Source organism: Elaeis guineensis, chromosome 8, assembly GCF_000442705.2.
Source record: "Elaeis guineensis isolate ETL-2024a chromosome 8, EG11, whole genome shotgun sequence".
NCBI lineage: Eukaryota > Viridiplantae > Streptophyta > Magnoliopsida > Arecales > Arecaceae > Elaeis > Elaeis guineensis.
Genome location: NC_026000.2, coordinates 10,388,962 through 10,409,090, shown reverse-complemented (window position 1 = coordinate 10,409,090; position 20,129 = coordinate 10,388,962). Strand labels below are relative to the sequence as shown.

At 39.2% G+C, this 20,129-nt stretch overlaps 3 protein-coding genes and 1 pseudogene across 9 annotated transcripts in view; 1 reads left to right on the top strand and 3 right to left on the bottom strand.

The window, feature by feature from the left end:
- Window positions 1-1,567, bottom strand: part of LOC105050320 (AP-1 complex subunit gamma-2) — a 32,579-nt gene extending 31,012 nt beyond the window's left edge. For 3 of the 4 annotated variants that reach the window (XR_833018.4, XM_029266158.2, XM_073261715.1), the window contains exon 1: window positions 1,310-1,567. Coding sequence is in view for 3 of the 4 variants with exons in the window: in XM_029266158.2 (XP_029121991.1) it covers window positions 1,310-1,341 (32 nt within the window). In the remaining variant the exon portion in view is untranslated. The remainder of the gene's footprint in view (window positions 1-1,309) is intronic. The other variant, XM_010930286.2, reaches the window with a different exon arrangement.
- A 604-nt stretch (window positions 1,568-2,171) lies between these two features.
- Window positions 2,172-3,460, top strand: LOC105050576 (uncharacterized; annotated as a pseudogene).
- A 1,516-nt stretch (window positions 3,461-4,976) lies between these two features.
- On the bottom strand, window positions 4,977-6,469 carry LOC140851157 (uncharacterized). The gene is made up of 6 exons (XM_073242738.1): window positions 6,100-6,469; window positions 5,913-5,981; window positions 5,739-5,830; window positions 5,442-5,498; window positions 5,116-5,312; window positions 4,977-5,070 (listed from the first exon to the last, which is right to left on the bottom strand). Exons 1-6 carry the CDS (start codon window positions 6,467-6,469, stop codon window positions 4,977-4,979), a joined length of 879 nt encoding a protein of 292 aa, XP_073098839.1.
- A 4,518-nt stretch (window positions 6,470-10,987) lies between these two features.
- LOC105050321 (uncharacterized) lies at window positions 10,988-19,802 on the bottom strand. Of its 4 annotated transcripts, none has more exons than XM_029266160.2 (8): window positions 19,656-19,802; window positions 19,396-19,510; window positions 19,238-19,318; window positions 18,967-19,143; window positions 17,833-18,003; window positions 13,010-13,219; window positions 12,791-12,879; window positions 10,988-11,994 (listed from the first exon to the last, which is right to left on the bottom strand). In XM_029266160.2, the coding sequence occupies exons 2-8, from the start codon at window positions 19,484-19,486 to the stop codon at window positions 11,305-11,307; spliced, it is 1,509 nt and encodes a 502-aa protein (XP_029121993.1). In that variant the 5' UTR covers window positions 19,487-19,510; window positions 19,656-19,802; the 3' UTR covers window positions 10,988-11,304. The 4 variants fall into 4 exon arrangements, with proteins under 4 accessions (XP_029121993.1, XP_029121992.1, XP_073098787.1 ...); XM_029266159.2 differs by having other exon boundaries at window positions 19,641-19,769; XM_073242686.1 differs by having other exon boundaries at window positions 19,400-19,510; window positions 19,656-19,759.
- Window positions 19,803-20,129: the final 327 nt, after the last annotated feature.

The following is a 20,129-nucleotide window of genomic DNA, read 5'->3' as shown; positions in this document are numbered from 1 at the left end:
CCAGACAAAATCTTTAGAATAGTACATGATGGTAATCCCTTTTCCTTAAGATTTCATAGTCACCTCCTAATATATTTCCTAAAATCAGTCTTTATATTCTGGTTAAGGGCAATCCATGGATTAATACGTGGTTCTTTGTTGAAAGAACAAATTTAACCAAAGATTCAAAGGCAACTTTACAAGATTACCAGTCACCAAAAGAAATATGGTACTGATGTGGCAGCAAGAACCAGATCAAACAGTCCAAGTTCCATACACTAACGATTTTTCTCAATATTTTATGGAGCCTTTATAATACATACGCTAAAAGCAGTCCTTAAATTGTATGTAACTGCAATTCTTGGACTTATATCTCATTCTTGATTTGCAGGACAAAACTAATCTAAACTTGAAAAGCTACTTCACAAGATCAGCAATTACAACAAAGAAAGGTTGCACCAATGTGGCAGCAAGAAGTAGATCAAACTATCACTATTCAATGCAGCAATGACTGTCCTTGATATTTTGTGGTCCTCTCCTGATATATACATTAGAATCAGTCCTTAAACTGGAGGCACAAGCATTTCTTGGATTAATACCTCGTTCTTGATTCAAAGACCAAATCTAAGCTAATGACAGAAAGCTAGTTTAAAAGGTCACGAGCTGCAAAGAAGAAAGATTGTACTAATAGAACCAGATCACACGGTCACAATTGCAGATAGTAGCTCGTCTTGGTATTTTATGGTTCCCTCCTAATAAACTCAAATCAGTCCTTGAGTTACAGTCAAAAGCAATTCTTGGATCACTACCTTGTGCTTACTTCAAAGGACCGGACTAGCCTAACGTTAAAAAGTTACTGCGCAAGATCATCAATCTTACCGATGTGGCAGCAAGAACCAGGTCAAATAGTCACGATTTCATACACTAATGACTTTTCTTGATATTTTGCAGTCTGGTCCTAAAAACTGAACTAAACAGATCCTTCATTGTAGTTAAGAGCAGTTCTTGGACTGCTACCTCATTCTTGATTCACAGAACAAATCTAACCTGACGTCAAAAAGCAACTTCACAAAGTCACCAATATCAAAGCGCAAAGATTGTCTTAATGTGGCTGCAAGAGCCAGATCACCTGGTCAGAATTTTATACCAGAACGGATTTCTTGATTCTCCGTTTAAACAGATAAAATTCAGCTGAATGAAACGAAAGGCGGGTGATCCGAGTCGAAGCAATTACTTTCAAACGAAGCAGAAGCAAGAAATCAAGAAAAAGAGCACGAATAGAAGAGCTTCTAAACGTTCGATCGAAATGGAGTGGAAGATCGGAGGTTACCTGAGCCGGGTCCCGGAAGAGAAGGGATTCATGGCGAGGTCCGTCTTGAGGTCTCCTGCGAGTCCCCTCGGTTCTCGATCGAAAGGGCAGCAGAAGACCTAGGTCTCGATAGGAGGCGCAAGGTGAGCGTTCGAGATCCGAGCAAGGGAGCCGAGGGATCTGAGACCGGGGAGAGAGCGGGGAAGGGGAATACAACGGTGTATTGGATCTGCGCGAGAGTGCGGTGTCGTGAACTCGTGAGTCCTCCGAAGGGGGTGCGACTAAAGGAGGAGAAATACTTTGATACGCCAGTTCTTGAAACGGCTAAAACGCACGTATTCGCCGACACGAGGGCAAAATCCCCTTGTGGGTCCCAGCGGATCGTGAGAGGTGCCAATGCGGGTGTCTGAGTAGTCAGTCCATTGGAAATGTTGGCACGGCCGGATGTAGCCATGTGGGCGATTTTGGACAAAGCTATCTTGCTGATGATCGCATAGAGTTTTCTATGCGACCTCAGGTTTGTTATTCATCTTGGACCTTTCCTGCATTCGGACCAGACCTTGGACCTGGACCAGGCCCAAGCCTTTACTTGGACTCTTGGAGGCTTGTGTTGAGCTGTGGCGTAGTTCTTATAGCATCTTATCAGTTAAATTTCAACTAATTTTATATCTAATTACTTTATAACTATTTTATAATTTTTAAATTTATTTATGAATTATGATAATATATTTGAAGTCACATTTGATTTTATCGTTTATGATATTTGAATATCATATTATGTTTTATTTTTTATTTATATACAGATATTTATAAAAAATTGATGGATGGGTATAAGTTTATATAAAATAAATGGGATGAGTACGTAGATGGAGTATGAGTTGAAATGAAGGAAGGTTTATCTAGGTCACATAGTTGCCTCTTTTTCTATTATGCTAAATTCTTGATACGTAGCTCCTTTTCTTGATGGTTCCAATTTAGGCTTGACCACCATAGTTACTGGAGGCTACTCCAATGAAACAGGGCATACTGATGGGCCTGCTAAGAATGCATATTTTTCCGATGATTTTGAGTTGGTGTATGTTCCCAAATTATGTGCCTTGCTGATTCTGATAAAGGAAATCGTGTGGTTCGATCAATAGAAATAAAACCAAAGGATTCTGTACATGAATACCAATCTGTGTAATGTTCATTAGTGAATCTATGGCTGTTACCAACAGAAACTATGCCGATAAGTGTTAAAGTCTGAAATTTATTGTTTCTAATGCTTCTTTTACCATCATTGCTTTTAACAAAGGAAAATGTACCACGCTAATATTTATGTGATACAAGAGTGAGAGGCCATGATAATGCTACTTAATTACAGGATGCACATGATTGCATGCTTCTCTGATGATGAGTTATTGCCTATCCTTCAGAATCCTTGGAATTATTGATTGATATAAATTTGTTGTCTTAATTCTTAACTGAAGCAGTTAATGCCCATAATCCTTAATTTAAAAGGGTGGGAGTGACCTCTGTATATGTGATTGCATGTGTGCGCTCTTAGGCTCAGTTCTTGGGCTTATAACTTGGCCGTTTTTCACCTGCAATGTGTCACTCTTTGTATCTAATATTAAACAGCCACAGTATCAACAGGACATGGATGCATTACTGAACCAGTCAGAGATCAACAGGCTCAGTTCTTAACCAAGCATTAGTGAATCGCAACGCATCTCCGGCAGCCACTGTATCAAAAATGCAGTTGCTAACTCTATACTCTATGTGCTCTTGATTAAACTTGTTAATTTGAGTCTCTGCTATCCGTCTACTTGGTTTCATGATGTGAGTCTGGGAATTCGAGTTTGGTTTGGGGAAACTGTTCCATTGCTTGAATCAGACGGGAGGAACTGCAGTGGTATTACAAAATCACTAGTTCTTGCTAATCAGTTGAAGGATATGATCAGTTTTTATAGGGCTATGGATGTTTTGGAGGTCAATGGTTGCTCTAGAAAGGAAGATGAGATGAAAGATGCTTGAAAAGGGAGCCATGGGAAAACAGAAGACATGATAAGAACCAACTCAACAGATTTTGCTTCTGGAGCCAAAGAACAAGGGCAGATGGAGGGTTCCTCACTCTGCAGTTGTGCTCTGGTTAAAAGGAGGCCAAGGGGAATTGATGGGCGGTCCGTATAGATTATGTTCATCGGTGTTTCAACTATTGCCTAGATTTAAAGTTGCACAACGGTACTTATCTAAAGAATATGAACCGTTATGCTTTGGTCACCATGTGGATTGCCGAACTAGGAGTGATGCGATTGTGGTTTGGAAATTTTATTTCCATACACCTTGCTGCTTTGGATTTGACAGACATTGCAGTTACTCCTTAACATGTGGGCAATGTTATTAGCAGAACCTTAGGAATAATCCTTGTCTCCTTGTGGCTTACCTTTGTCGATGATATGATTTTTTTTTTTTTTTTCCCTGCAGTGCACCATATTTTTTTATGGTCTTTCTTTCTCCCAATATATCTTGTTGAATGTCTCGCTTCTCTCTCTAGAACAAACTTTTCTTTCTATGGATACAAGATGTTATGAACTCATTTTTCAGGTGAGCTTCATCCTGTATTATTTGCATCGAGCTGGGATATGTGCTCTTCAATTGCATGATTTCATGGGATCATGAAACTCAATTTTAAGCGAGGTTCATTGAATGTTGGACACTGTGAAACTCATGTGCAGTTCACCCAACAAAACTGGCACCGCTTTGTCGTGCCCGGGCTGCACGAGATGTAACTCCTTTGAATATTAGGCTACATGATGCGCAGTCTCAAATTTAAATATTTAACAAAAGTTGAGTTGAAAAAAGAGAAGGGATATACGGGAGAAAAAAAAATAGAATAAGATTTTTTTTATTTCAAGGATGTATGGGGTGGAGTAGTCCCCATTATATACAATAACCTTTTCTTTTACAAGAAAACATCATAGCCCATAGCCACGTTTATCATTCCTAGTTAGAGTAGCTAATTAGGAAAATGCAACCTACTTTCCAACACTCCCCCTCAAGATGGGGCGAAGATATCATGAAATCCCATCTTGTTACAGGTAAATATAAAAACTGAAGTGCTAAACCCTTTCGTATAAATATCAGCTAGCTGTTCAGAGAATTTGATAAAAGAAAGGCAGATAACATGCTGATCTAGCTTTTCTTTAATAAAATATCGATCAACCTCAATATGTTTCGTCCGATCATGCTGAACAGGATTATTAGCAATATTAATGGCTGCCTTATTGTCACAGAAGAGAGATATAGGAGAAGACCGAAAAAGATGCAACTAAGTCAGAAGTTGTTTTAACCATATAACTTCACAGACATCTTGAGCTAAGGCTCAATATTCAGCCTGTGCACTGGAACGAGCAACCACATTCTGCTTCTTACTGCGCCATGTCATAAGATTACCATCCAAGAAAGTACAATAATTTGAGATAGACTTTCTATCATCCAGAGCTCCAGCTCAGTCAGCATCAATATACCCCTCGATCTTAAAGTGTCCATGACGAGAAAACAGAGGACTACATCCAAAACACCTTTTAAGATAACGCACAATCCGATAGGCAGCTTCCTGATATCTCTCACGAGGACTGTGTATATACTGACTCACGATACTAACAACAAAAGTGATGTCAGGACGAGCATGAGAAAAATAAATCAGTCATCCCACTAGGCATTGATATCTTTCCCGATCAACTGGAGTACCATCATTTTTCATGAGATGATGGTTCTGCTCGATGGAAGTAGCTGCAGGTCTACAATACAATATACCTGTTTCTGTCAGTAAGTCAAGCACATACCTTCGCTGAGAAAGAAAAATGCCATGAGATGATCTAGCAACTTTAATCCTAAAAAAATATTTCAAAGGACCAAGATCCTTGACTTCAAATGACTGAGCTAAATTAGTCTTTAGACGATCAATCTCTGGAAGATCATCACCTATCAGAATTATATCATCAACGTACACTATTAAAACTGTAACCTTCCCATTGTTATGCTGAAAAAATATAGTATGATCGGTATTACTTTGCTGATAAACCATTTCTAATACTGTGCATTGAAACCGATCAAACCAAGCTCAAGATAACTGTTTCAAGCTATAAAATGAGCGATGCAGCTGACACACCTTTCCAGCAGTTGCAGCACTAAAGATACCTAGAGAAATTTTCATGTACACCTCCTCCTGAATATCCTCATGTAAAAAAGCGTTCTTAATATCTAATTGAGAAAGGCTCCAGCCAAGATTAGCAGCACAAGAAATAAGAGTCCTCATAGAGTTGATTTTTACAACTGGAGCAAAAGTTTCATCACAATCTATTCTATATGTCTGAGTATAACCTTTTGCTACCAATCACGCTTTATAGCGATCAACAGTCTCTTCTGGAGTTTGTTTCATTATAAAAATCCATCTGCAGCCAACAACTTGTTTTCCAGCAAGTAATGAAACAAGCTTCCATATATTGTTCTTGGCCAAGGCCTTCATCTCCTCAAGCATTGCCTCCTTCCATTTTAGATCTGCCATAGTATCCTTCCAGTACGAGGGAATAGAGATGAAACCAGAGATGCAATAAAAGATCTATATGAAGGTGAAAGAGACTCATAGGAAGCAAAATCAGCAATATCATGACGGTAACGAGGAGAAATAATATGTAGACGAGAAGCTTTTCTATGAGCAATAGGAAGATGTAAATCAGTTAAATGAATGTTATCGTCATTATTATTGGGGGAGGAAGATATCGGAGCGAACTCTAAAGAAGACTGTTGAGTAGTAGGAGAATGCATACCAGTCTCTATAACAGGCTCTGTAACATGTGGAGAAGACTGCTGCTCCCTCTGTCGATCAGAATTACTATCTGCAGAATTACTATCTGATTGTTCTTGCTCTCTAGACTCCTGCTCCTCAGACTCTCCCTCACGATCGGTGAAATCAGACAAAATATCGAGAGAAAAGAGAAAGTCAGATACAATAGTAGGTTGATTGGTGGGTACATCCACAGGATCACTGCTAAAGAATGCCTCAGACTCTTGGAATGTAACATCCATACTAACCAACATGCGCCGCTTGGAAGGATAATAGCATTTGTATCCCTTCTGAGCAGCAGAATAGCCAACAAAAATACACTTGAGAGCTCGAGGATCAAGTTTACCAATCATAGATTGATGATCTCGGATAAAGCACACACATCCAAATATCCGAGGAGGTATAACAAAAGAAGATACTCTTTATAGGCACTCAAGTGGCGTACGATAGTCTAAAGCTCGAAGAGGCATCCGGTTAATAAGATAGGCTACAGTAAGAACCGCCTCACCCCAAAAGAACTTAGAAACCCTCATAGTGAAAGATAAAAATCGAGCTACTTCCAATAAGTATCGATTTTTACATTCTGCAATATCATTCTGAGCAGGTATATCGACACATATAGTTTTGATGGACAATACTATGAGCAGCTAAATACTCATGGAACTCTCTATTCATGTACTCAGTGTCATTATCAGATCTTAAAGTTTTGATTGTGGTATTAAACTGAGTATTTACAAACTTGCGGAACTCCTTGAAGCACCTGAGAACCTTATCTTTCATTTGTAGTAGATAAACCCAGGTCACTCTACTATGACAGTCAATAAATATAACGAAGTATCAATGTCCAAAAAAAGAAACAGTACTACATGGCCCCCATACATCAGAGTGAATAACATCAAAGATCTTAATACTTCGAGTGCCAGAAATATGATAAATAGTTTGTGTGTGTTTAGCAAACTCACATGCATCACAAATCAATTTATACTTGTCACAGATATTATATAAACTAGGAATGAGTCTTGCTAACACAGAGAAAGAAAGATGACCAAACCTACAATATTGTAATTGGAGTTCATGCACAACATTCTCGAAAGAAGATACAACCAAGCCAGTCATCAGATTATCTTTCTATCCTCTTCCAGTCAAATAATAAAGTCCGTCATGCATTCTACCATACCCAATCGTCTTTCCCATTGTCAGCTCCTGGAGAATACAATAGGTAGAAAAAAATATTACTTTACAATTTTAAGCAGTCGTAATGGAGGTTATAGAGAGGAGATTAGTAAAAAAAATTAGAAACATATAAAATTGAGGACAATATCATGGTCGGTGTACAGTTGACAAAACCTTTTCCTGACACAGTGGAGAATAATCCATCAGCTATATGTACTTTATCCGGACCAAAGCAAGGTGAATATGACACGAATGATTTGGATTGTCCTGTCATGTGTAGGGGTGGCAAACGGATCGGGTCGGTCATAAACGGGTTGGGTCATAAACTGGTCGGATTAGAAAATGGTCAATCCAAACCCGACCTGTTTATTAAACGGGTCAAAAATTTAAACCTAAACCTAACATGTTTATTAAACAGGTAACCCGATCCAATCCGTTTAACCCGTTTATTAAATAGATCAAATTAGGTTAAACATGTTAAACAGATTAAACGGGCTAAACATGTTAAATGAATCAAGTTAAATAGATCAGAAACAGGTTAAACAGATTTTAAACAGATTAAACGGATCTTAAATAGGTTAAACAGATGAAACAGATTGGGTTAAATGGGTCAGAAATAGATTAAACAGGTTAAACAAGTTAAATAAGTTATCTGATTCAACCCAACCTAAATATTAAATGGATTAAACAAGTTAAATAAGTCAGATATCTAAAATCCATATCCGATCCAATTATTAAACGGGTTAAATGGATCGATCCGTTTATGATCCGAATCCGTTTAGCCTAAATTCAAACCTATTTATGGTGGGTCGAATATGGGTCGGATTGGCGGGTCGGGTCATATTTTGCCAGCCCTAGTCATGTGACTAGTAGCTTTTGAGTCTAGGATCCAATATTGAGAAGTATCTAAGGCAGTAAGTGTACTATCACTATCAGAAGTATAAGAATTAGTTTATGCAAAACGAAAATGAAAAATGAAAGAAAGACTGGAAGAATCACTAAGCAAACCCATAGCAGATGAAGAGGTATTACTAGAAGAAGTGTTCAGCCTGGTCAGAATGTGACGTAGGGTCTGCAATTCCTCCATAGACAAAGAACCTTTAGTATTAGTAGATGGAGTAGTAAAAACAAATGAAATCATGATAGACAGAGAAGCTGAAATAGATGAAGTAGCATCGTGGACCTCAGAAAAATTGGCCTGACCACGGTCGATTGCTCCTCCAGAGTGCCCACCACCTCGCCGACCTCTTCTACCACGATCCTGGCCAGATGAAGGACGACTATGTAACTACTAGCATGTATCACGGATGTGCTCCAATTTATTGCAATAAGAGCATATCCGCATATCTCGATCATCTCTATCGTGTGGTTGTGATTGTAGCTGAACGACCATCGCAGAACGGGCTGTATCAGCAGAGGAGGCAATCATCACACGTCGATGAGTTTTCTCACTTAGAATTAATGAGAAGATCTGATTGAGAGAAGGTAGATCAAAACTTCAACCCAAAATTTGAACTCCAATGGGGTCGAATTCTTCATTGAGGCCGGCAAGAAAATCAAAGATTCGCTCCTCATCTGTAAATTTTTTGAACTCAGTAGCATCATTAGCACAACTGGCCTTGAAGGGGTAATAAAAATTCAGCTCTGACCATAAACGTTGAAGTTTTATCATATAAGCGATGATAGAAAGTTCACCCTGCCTGAGTGCACGCATCTTACGTTTGAGCTCAAAAGCTTGGGTTGTGTTATCCTGCTGGGAATAAGTTTGGACAGCAGCCTCTCAAATTTTTTGAGCACTTTCAAAGAACGACATGCCCTGAGCAACTGAGGACACTATGGAGTTGATTAGCCAGACCATCACAAGTGAATTCTCTGACTCCCATTGCACAAAAACAGTGTCTCCCATTGGTGGCTACGGTTTAGCCCCGGTGAGAAAACCCTCCAAACTGTGGGTTTTGATGAACAACCGCACATTTCTGGCCCACAAAAGATAAGTGAGGGGTCCGTCCAATCGAACAGAATAGATTTGAAGAGAAGGATTATCCATCCCAGATCAAGAGGTAGAGACACGAGTCACTACCTCACTTATTGCCTTCTCCAACTCCTCCATAGTGAAACTGAATGACATCTTCAAATGAACTCAAAAAAGAATCACCACCTCACTTTTTTCTTTTTTTTTCCTCCTCTTTTTATTTGGAAAAGAAAAGCAACTATAAAAGGAAAGAAGGGGCTGACCGTGGCTCACGGATGAAGTCCATCGGCTGACCGACAGGGCTACAGCGACGGGAGGGCCAGAGAGGGTAGGAGGCGCAGGGGGTTAGGCGTCGGAAATCCATCGGCTGACCAAGAGGGCTGCAACGGTGGGAGGGCCAGAGAGGATAGGAGGCGGGATCGTGCAGACAGTGGGTGTCGCATGAATCGAACAAGACAGTGGATGGCAGTGGCCTTGCAAATAGCGGGCACGAATCGAACAGGACGACGAACGATGGTGGTCGTGCAGACATCGAGTGCGAATCGAACGGAATGGTGGACGGCGATGGCCGAGTAGAAAACAGATGCGGCACGGATCAGAAGAGTTGTGGCACGGACGACGAAGCCAGAAAAGAGGAGGGCGGTGGTGTTGCGGAGATAAAGAATGTTAGCGGAGAAGAAGAAAAGAAAATGGGAAAAGGGGAAACGGGGTGATCATGCGGGAGAAGAGGAGATCGGGAAGAGGAGACTGGGTGAAGGAGGGAAGAGGAGAAACGGGGTGATCATGTGGATGGCGGGATGATGAAGAGATGATGGATTGGATCAGAACATAGCTCTGATACTAAATTGAAAAAGGAGAAGGAATATATGGGAGGAAAAAAATAAAATAGGATTTTTTTTTATTTCATTGATATATGGGATAGAGTAGTCCACATTATATATAATAATTTTTTCTTTTACAAGAAAATGTTATAGCCCATAGCCATCTTTACCATTCCTAATTAGAGTATCTAATTAAGAAAATACAACCTACTTTCCAACAGGTTGAGTTGCAGAAGAATCCAAGGAGGGCCAAAACTATAACATCTGCATCAGAATTACCAAGAAGTTTGGCTTCCCATAAAAATCTATAGAAGAAGAACTGTTCATGAGATGGGGCTGCCTGGTGTCATAAACTCCTAGCCCAAAATCTTAACCTTTTGGACAAAAGACTGACTCAAACCAATAAATCCATACAACATTTTTTTCATTAATTATAAAACCATGACAATCCCTCCCACCCAATCACATGATTGACTCCTACTCAAGATGGGGGTACCCAGGGAACCCATCCATATCCTGGGTCCTACTCAATCCTACCGGACCCTCCACGACCCTAATAACCCCCGATAAGAGATCCACATGACTAATGAGTAGTGAAGGTTATAATGGATCTAGCTTTAATATCACTTATCATGCACTTGCAGCCTAAAAGCTTAAAGTTGTTAGACAGAGGAGCGGCCCAAGTTAATAAACCCATGTGGCACCTTTTTTATTAATCAATATGGAACCATGATACTTGTCAAGCCAAGATACTAAACACGAACTGTAAAGAAAACCCCATGCTTTTGCCACCGATGCTCATGATGCACATTTAAAAACCAGAGGGCATGTCCACCGGCCCCCAAACCCCTAAACAAAAACTATCAAATATAGAATGCAACAACCCCATCCACAACAGTCATGTATATCAAAATTTAATAACGAAGATTGCATAGATAATGACAATCGTCAACAGTTTGAGTAAATCATACAGACGGAACCCAAAGTACAACTAATATGATTAGAAAGGGCGGAGTGTTGAACAACAAATATAAACAAGATATATTTAGGACTTAAGTTCCCTTGACAACCTCAGCATAAAGCTCTTCCAAACTTCCATTTGATCATTCATTTCACAAATCTTGACCTATGCACTTTTATAGAAATGAAATATAGCAGGCAAGGCCAACTGACACCACAGGTAGAGAAAATTCAACCTGCAAGAAGAAAAGTCTCAGGTCATCTAATAGTTATTTCTGTAACGCATGTAATTATTCCAGCTGCGCATGCCAAACTGATCATAGATAGAATCCCCATAATTCAGAGCCTTAATCTCGACCGTCCTGCGCTTGCTATCTGACTCCTGGACAGCTCCAAACACAATTTCATTGGTTGTTTCACAGCTCTGCTCATAGTAAGTTTGCGGGCCCAAAGAGTATTGCCTGTGCTGTTGAAGGTGCTGCTGCTGCTGCATCTGCTGCTGCTTTTGGAGCTCCCCATCCCAGCCACTAAAATAAGCTCTTCCCTGCCGGAGATGGTGGATCTTTTCTGGTTCTTTTGACATGAAAGCATAGGTTTTACGGGGGGTGGGTGTCCTTGTCTCCACTGGAGGAGGCGGCCCATCTTCATCTCGGATCACAAAGCTCTCCTGCACCGGCCAACTGTTTGGCCTTCGTTGCTGCTGCTGCTGCTGCTCTTGATATTGGTTGGCTGGTTTTTTTCTTCTGAAACTTGAGAACATTGCCCCAAAGATCAATGTTATAGATGACTTGGCTCCAGAAAGGAACTTTCCAACTGAGGTGAAGAGGCCTTCTTCCACATCTTCTTGCTTGTCTGACTCATCCTCAGGTGGGATAAGTGGTGGTCTGACTGATGGTCTAAACGGCTTCTGGTATGGAGGCATCATTGCTTTCTTCATCGGCATTTGAGGTTCCTGGAAGATAATCATACTTTCAATAAGACAAAAACTGTTGCAGGTACAGCAAAAAGACTTGATAATAGATAATAAGCACCAGTAAGCTAGATGTTTTAGCCTAGTTTTATTGATCCAGAATAAGTGATCTGCCATCTCACTAGAAATTGAAATGGACATTTAGAAAACCACAAGATTGTTGAAAGCTCCAGGACCAGCTTGCCCAAGAGGACATTAAATGAATCACCTTCTTTGGTTTGAGCATCCAAGGTGGCTCCAAAGCTGTCTTTGATTATATTCTATAAGTTTCGCAAAGGTCAGTCATCCACCACTCTTCAACATACAAATAGAGCGATGAACAATGTTTTACATTTTGTTTTCAATAATAAGTTTCAAAAATTGATAAATTTATTCAGACACGGAAATATGTATAATAGACATTTTCAGCAAAACAGCGCACAGGAAAGAATGCAAATAAAAATGAACAATGAGAGTAACAAGAAGGATACAACAAGAAAAGTCCCAAAATTCAGAATTTGAACAGTTTTATGTTGAGAATTCTTTTTTATTGCAAAAATTTGTTTAGCTTAGTATGGATAATTTACGCAACATGGTCCAATAGGTAGGTTTTGCTTTAATCAAGACTGGGCTGTTTTCAAGATGAAGCAAACTGGCTGCAAGGAAGGTACTGGCTTTGGCTTTAAATAACTATGTAGTTTTACCTTTTAGAAAGACTAACTACACAGATTGACTCTTAAGTATTCTATCAAAAAAAAACTCATTCACAGTACAAGGCAAATCATTATCATGTACTCACATCTTTGGAAGAGACAATAGCTCCTACTTGACGTTGAAGCAACGCAAGCATGTAACCAAAGAAACCAGCAGCAAGAAGGACTGCAATTCCTGCAATGGAAATTCAGATCTGGTAGTCAAAGATCCAGTTTAAAAAACAAAATAATAAGTAAATAAATAACATACTCTGAAGAAAGTAGAACAAAAATAAAACAATTGATAATATGATCATATCATGTACCTAAAGGAAAGCCAGTTTCATATTGGTAGGCACAGTCATCAAAATTGAGCTGTATCTCCCGAATTGCCTGGTTTCCCCTGTCTATGACCAGAAGAGAGCAGCTACTACCAACGTAAACCACTTCAAAATCAGTAGAAAATTTTGCATCTTCACTTGGCCCATCAATATGCCCTCCTCTATTCCACTTCCCCCCGGCAATGGTTGTAACACCTAACAATAACGAAAATGCAACCCATAGTTAGAATGTGATCCTTTTTTTTTTTTGATTTATAGAAACAAAGTGATGTTCAATTTAGGAAATAGTTTCAATGAAGTGCATGGAAGAATGTATTACCATTTACCAAAAAAAATTATTATAACATAGAAATAATAAAACAAGGACTAGATGAATAATACAGGAACCTTAATGACTGCTTGAATATCAAGAAAATGGACCCACCAATTAAAGATAAACTTGAAATACCAGGTCGCCTTGATTTAGAAGTATGCTGTATTACAATGCATCATGTGCATGTAATGTGATTCAGGCACCCATATTGAACAGATATGGACACATGAGTGAGCTTGTATGTATACATAAAAGCAAAGCAACGATACATTCAAAATGACATGATCATATGGATGTCAGTCATGGCAAAGTACAAGCACTAAACTTCATCCTAGCTGTGAAATTTTCTGTGGTTTTTATACAACCAAAGGAAAACGGCAAAAATCTTGTATATGAATTTTCTTGAAATGCACCCTAATCATATGCACAATAAAAACCAGCTCTTCTGACCATACAGAAGTGAAGTATTAACTTTCAAGCGAGGGTGCCAACTAATGCAGTTGGTAAAACTTTGTAAAGCAAGGTCTGCTGTCTCGATACCAGACTCCATACTGGTACCATCTTATTATAATGTCGGTATATGATATGGTACAAGATGATGAGACGTATCAAGCATCGGTACGGCACAAGACTGCATACCGATATGGTGCCGTATGCCCAGTATGGCACAATATCAACTAGTATCGCAAATCTTGCTTTGGAGGTTGGTACCATGACCTAAATTCGAGGCTTGCCCTCACTTGGACTTTAATCGAGATATCTCTATTCTCATTCTTAAAGGACTCAAGACAAGATTTTACATCCTAACAAAACAGAGAGCGTCCAAGCCGTCCCATCCTATTCCTATGAGAAAACGGGACCTGGACGAGCTTAGGACTCCGAAATCCATCCATACAAGGAGAGAAAAAGAATAAAGAAAGAAGCAAGAAAGAAAGGAAGGAAAGATGAAGAAAAGAAAAAAAATAAAAAGAAATATGAAGAAATATGAAAAAAAGAAAGGGAGAAAAAAAGGAAAGAAAAAAAGAAAGAAAAGAAAAGAAGATGGAGAAAAAGAAAGAAAAGGAAGGAAGAAAGGAAAAAAAGAAAAAAGAAAAAAAGAAAGGAAGAAAGGAAGAAAGATAGAAGATATCCATCGGGATGTATGACTGGGACTGTTGCTAGGACAAAATGGGACATTGGGGCACCTGTTCCATGGAGAAATCAGGACATTTTTGTCCCATGGGATTGAAAACCTTAACTAAAAAGATTAATGTGATTTTCTTTACCAGTAAAAACAAACATGTCTCAGTCCTGTATGTTTCAAAAACACAACAAAAGAAGGTTAAGTTTGACACAATAACAGCAAGCACCCTAAAGATACAAAATTTGCGATATACAATCAAAGATGGTTATATCACTGTTAATGAAAAACACAAAATGCTCTGACTGCTTGGTTCTTACATTTCCAAAAGAACATTACCTCATGAATGCCTGTTCTTGCAAGACTACCCAATGATCCATGAATTCTTATAAAAGATCTATTTAGTACTTTAACTAATTTCGTATTGTTGGTACAGTTAACCGACCTCTGGCCACGTGGCAAAATCAGAAATAATCATTTGAAAATCATATTAATCGAGTCAGCTTTTTGGTTAGATCGATGGAATGCCGATCTGGTCAACCCACAGATCGGTTATGCACCGACCTAAATTGATCTGATTTAATCATTAATTGAGTATTGTGATCAACTCAGCTTTTGCCATAATGGACATCGGTTCAGGACCGATCTGATTCAGAACAAAGACAGTTACTCTACAGCTCTATTACAGCTGTCGTCCAACTCTACAATAACTGTCTTCTAGCTATACTACAGTTAATCACCACATGGATGAACAACCTACGATCTCTATACAGCTAGCTATTCCATTATAACAAACTAACGGCCTAATAGATTTCTAACGACCTAACAAACTCTCCTAATGGCCTAATGATCTAAACAAATCCCTTCTATATAAAGAGGGACAGAATACTTTCCACAAGGTAAGTAATAACTCATAGAGCCCAGACTTTACTGAACTCTTTCCAATTCCCCACCGAAGGGAATCTGACTCCTCTCCATTCAAAATTACTCTTTCAATTCTCTATTTTCACTATTTGTTCTCGAGGCCCCGGCTGACTTAAGTATCGGAGGGTCCTAAACTGGAGGGTATCCCACAGTTTTAGGACTTCTTTTGCAGGATCCTTCGTGGTCTTCACCAACTCAATCCTTTACAGCTCTCTAGCTCGGTCCAGGACCAATCTCGCTGTTCTTCCTTCGGAGCCTTGCAACAACACATATCTAAGGAAACAACTCAATACATTTTCAACAAACACATTGTAATTATAAACCTTATGTCTTTATGATAAACATAAATATATGCAAACTTTATCCCTTTTTTTTTTAGTTCAGCTCCATGGAACCTGCTTCAGCCTTGCTTCCTATCTGAGGCCAACTCTGCCAAAATGTAAATTTCTCCATCCATATATGCACATATATATACATACACTGTAATTTCAAACTAAATCCACCATACCCTTTCACTAGGTCATCTTAGAAGATTGCTTTTAAAACTTTGTACTTCCTCCTTTCACAACATATCCATGTGAACATTGTCACCACTATCACAATTTGGTCAGCTAATTTGCCCCCTTTATTTTCCAGAATTTTGATGGAAAGTTAAAGCCGCTTCTCTACCTGTCTCTTAAAACTTCTTGTACATATTAATTTTGCTTGACGCTGCTAAATGCTGCATGGGTGATTTCCCTTTATGGTCATCATACTTTGTTCTATTGGTGACTTGTTAAGGTGAGTCTCCATCCATTAATGCCTTGGTGGAATCCATTAAGCTTAAACTAATGTATCAAACTAGAAACTTAGTTGTCCTAGAAGACTAAATCGAGGCAAAGCATCTACTTGTTCGCCTCATATAGTGAGCCAATCTTATGCTCTACATGAATTAGTAGCATTTGCAACTCAGGAAGTCCACAATAAGCAACACAATGAAGAAACAAAGAATCATGAGATAAGACTGGCCTTATGCGTTGCCCAAGCATACATGTCACATGATTGATTATCTATCCTACATGCTTATTTTTCAAATTAGTCTCCTAACCCTTCTTCAGAATTTTATAAGGTAGTTGATCAGAAAAGAGCATGATGTAGAAAGGATTATGATTCTTATGCACAAGTTTATGATTCCCTTGGCACTTCAAATCAGGTAATCTTAATGGGAATCTTTTTGGTCCTTTCATGATCAGTTGAGTGAAAACAAGCTCTCCTTAATGAATTATCTGCATAATCCTCTATTGTTATAGCAAAGGATGCCTCCCAGGGGGAGCCTTTTCGATTCTGTCCATAAAATACAAAGAGAAAATTGGTTCGATGTAGTTTGATTCTATAATGCTAAGTCTCAGCATCAAGAATTGAGGTATCATATGACCATGGCATGCCAGCCTAGCATTGCCATGGTATATACCACATCATACCTTGCCATTCCTCAGCATACTTGACATGCACTGGCATGGCTGCATGCCATTGTCACACAGTCGATCCCATGCTAACATGTGTGCTGGTAAGGCATTACAGTGTCCATGGGTTGCCCTATTGCATATGCTGGCAGGCATTTTTATTAACCCTGACAGACTTATTCTTCAAGAATGTTAAGAATACCTAATGTGATTACAACAAATCACTGGACAGGTCACAGAGTTGCTAACAAGATAAATCAATATAATTTCTCAAATGGGGTTCCCCGTCGGCGATATGCGTGTGCACACATATCCTAACTCCCTTATATTAGCACAGTTGTTAGTTCTAGCATGCAGCAAGGTGTACTTATGCAACTATCTTATCCTAATAAATGGGGAGTATCCCATAGATACAGAAATATAGGCTGCATCTTGTTGGAGGATAAGAAAAATAGGAATAGTAGAAGTCATGCCTATGGGAATAGTTATGCGATGAATTATGCCAATTTTGTTTGGCTCCACTTTTGAATAGCAAAAGGCACCATTCTAGAGTAACTTTTGAATGATGATTTTGTATCCATAAAAAAGTAAACAGTAGGCATAAAGGAGCCTTTGTGACAATGAATAGCTTATCACAGCTCTCTCTTGGAATAGTTATGACCGTCATAACTCACAAGCAAGTTTGACCAGCATAATTATTCCTTGGTTATGCCTCCTTCCCAAATGCTGCTCGGCAAGCATAAGGCTTATTCCAAGCTTTATGCCTACTCTATGCCCGAACCAAAACCTACAATGGTAAAGCTATGGATAAAGCTGTTAGCTAATCAACACTTTCAGCTTAAGATTTTTTTTTTTTTAGAAGATAGGAGTAGAGCAAATGAGTGCATATTTACAGATATTCATAACTAAAAATACAAGCTGGATTTCAGGACAGAAAGAAAACAGAACTTGTAAAAACTAAAAACAATTTTAATGGGACATGATTTAACTTTCAAGTACTTCAACCTACCTGTATCACTAATTTTCCTGATTACCATGTTCATGGTGTCTGCAACATATATATTCCCTCTATCATCCACTGTAAATCCCATTGGATGGTTCATCTTAGCTTCACGTGGCTTCCCATCAACATGACCAGCATACCCTTCCGGTGAACCAGCAATGAGTTTTGGTCTGCTGTCTGCAGTTCCCCAAATTATTAAACAGGAAATTAATAGGGTCACAACAGAAACTTGTAAATGAGAAATCAAAAAAAAAAAACAAGAATTTCGGAAACTTGACCAAAAAATTGGAGTCAAACAAGAATGTGGAGTTCAGAGAGTTTTCTTTCCAGCATAAAACTATGCATTAACAGAAGCACCATATTTTAAGAAAAGTTTTAAGATAAAACATTTATTTGAATGTGTTTAATTTGACCAAGGTTCCAACCCATAGCTCAGTAGATAGACAATGTTCTTTGCAACACTATGCATCATTAGATGTCATCCAATTTGAGCTTTAAAATAGTCACAAAAAAAAAAAAAAAGGAAAAGAATGCCTAGCAGAAAAGGAAAATCCACATTATCAGCTACAGTAGATATATCCAGAAGTGCTATGAGAATTTTCTTTTAAATAAAAAAGGAAACATAAACAACAGACAATATACTTAAAATCTTGACCATTTAGCAGATGAGAAGATAAAGCGTTTAAATAATGAATAATAGAGGGGGAAAAAACTGCAACTATCTCTGAAATTTTTGAATTTCTAATAACAAACTTAACCAGAATACAATGTGAAAGTGAGATTGAAGCATTTATTAGGTCATTTCAGGCGTAAAATTGGAATTAAGATCCATAAACTGGGAAAAGAAAAAAAAAAGAAGCATAAGGCAAAGGGGGAAAAAATAACAAAAAAGAACCAGAAAATCTCAGCCAAATCCAATGGGGTTTGCACAGAAACATATTACATACCGCTATAAGACAGAATGACGTAATGTTGAGTCCAAAAGTCACCAACAAATCAACATCACTACATTAAGCTAAAAAGATTCTTCCATAAAATTCGAAAGGACAGACCAAAATTCACCACATAACAAACACTCCAACAGAAATTACTCAGATCAGGACAGCATTCCAGACAATTTGAGAGTTGAGACCCACTCACATCTCGACAGTGGCAACGAAATCTTGTAGATGTTACTGTTCACAGAATCCAAAACCAGAAGCTCCCCACCCTGGGTCACCTCCACAGAGTAGGGCTCGATCCCAAGCTTGCTCCCGTCGAACACCGTCTCAACGGTGTAGCCACTCTCAAACTTCATCGTCGGACGGCCAGCAATCGCTGCAAGATCCGATCAAAATCAACCCCGACCCTCACATTGCACCGAAGAAAGCGAAAAAGGAAAAAGGAACTCCTAGAAATCAAAGAAACGTACCTGTTTTTGGGGTGGACTTAAGCGACCACAGCCGCTTCAAGAGAACAGACGCCGCATTGGACATAACCCCACTCACCATCTCTACAAAAGAAGCAAACAAAGATTTGAGAGCGAGACAAGAGTGGAAGGGTGAAACAGAGCAAGAAAGGGATATTCACTTGCTGGAGAAGCAGCAGAAACAGGGCAAAACCCATGGAGAAAAACCATCAGGAGAAGGAGCCCAGCAACTCCTTTCTTCGTCTCCTCCATTCCCTCCTCCTCTTCTCCAGAGGACTGAGGACTCCAAAAAAAGGAATCAAAGAGGATTAGAAAGAGATAAAGAGAGCTCAGAGGGTCCAACCCATCCGAGTGAAGTGATTTGATATGGCCCTCAAGATGATGGGAAGCAAGAAGAAGAACAAACCATCAAAGCTTTCACCTTTGTCCTTGATTTCCTTTTTTCTCTTATTCTCGTGGCGCTCCGAAGTGGACCCCCTCAACGGGAAAAGGAAAGCGAAAAAGACAAGAGAGAGAGTTGTGCCTGGCGTGGCTCATGCAGTTCTTGCTCCCTCTCCTCTCTCTTGATCTAATTTTTTTTTAGAGTTCTGGGATAGAGAGAGAAAATGGGAATGTAGGAAGATTTGGAAGGGAGCTTGTAGACAGGGAGTGAGGAAATCACGTGATGCTGGGGTTACGTAGTTTAAAACTTGGTTACTAAATTAGCAGTCTAAACTGTCATGACCGCGGTCTCTTGCCATGCTAATCCTTTGCTGGGTCTGGAAAATTGGATTCTCAGACACCCGGGCCCCCGGTAGAGAAGAATTTGAGATATCTTGGAGCTTATACAGCTTGGACAATTTGGAAGACCCACAATGAGAGGCTTTTTCCGCAGAAATATACTTCATTCGCACAC

What these genes read in the sequence shown, in the direction of transcription:
- LOC105050321 (XM_029266159.2), bottom strand. An exon ending in TAAGTCCACCCCAAAAACAG is followed by an intron (nt 19,144 to 19,237) that starts GTACGTTTCTTT and finishes CGGATCTTGCAG; the next exon opens with CGATTGCTGGCCGTCCGACG. An exon ending in CAGGAAAATTAGTGATACAG is followed by an intron (nt 13,220 to 17,832) that starts GTAGGTTGAAGT and finishes CGTTATTGTTAG; the next exon opens with GTGTTACAACCATTGCCGGG.
- LOC140851157 (XM_073242738.1), bottom strand. Translation starts at nt 6,469, where the DNA reads ATGATTGGTAAACTTGATCCTCGAGCTCTCAAGTGTATTTTTGTTGGC. An exon ending in GCTGATTTTGCTTCCTATGA is followed by an intron (nt 5,831 to 5,912) that starts GTCTCTTTCACC and finishes ATACTATGGCAG; the next exon opens with ATCTAAAATGGAAGGAGGCA. An exon ending in CATTACTTGCTGGAAAACAA is followed by an intron (nt 5,499 to 5,738) that starts GTTGTTGGCTGC and finishes GAGGATATTCAG; the next exon opens with GAGGAGGTGTACATGAAAAT.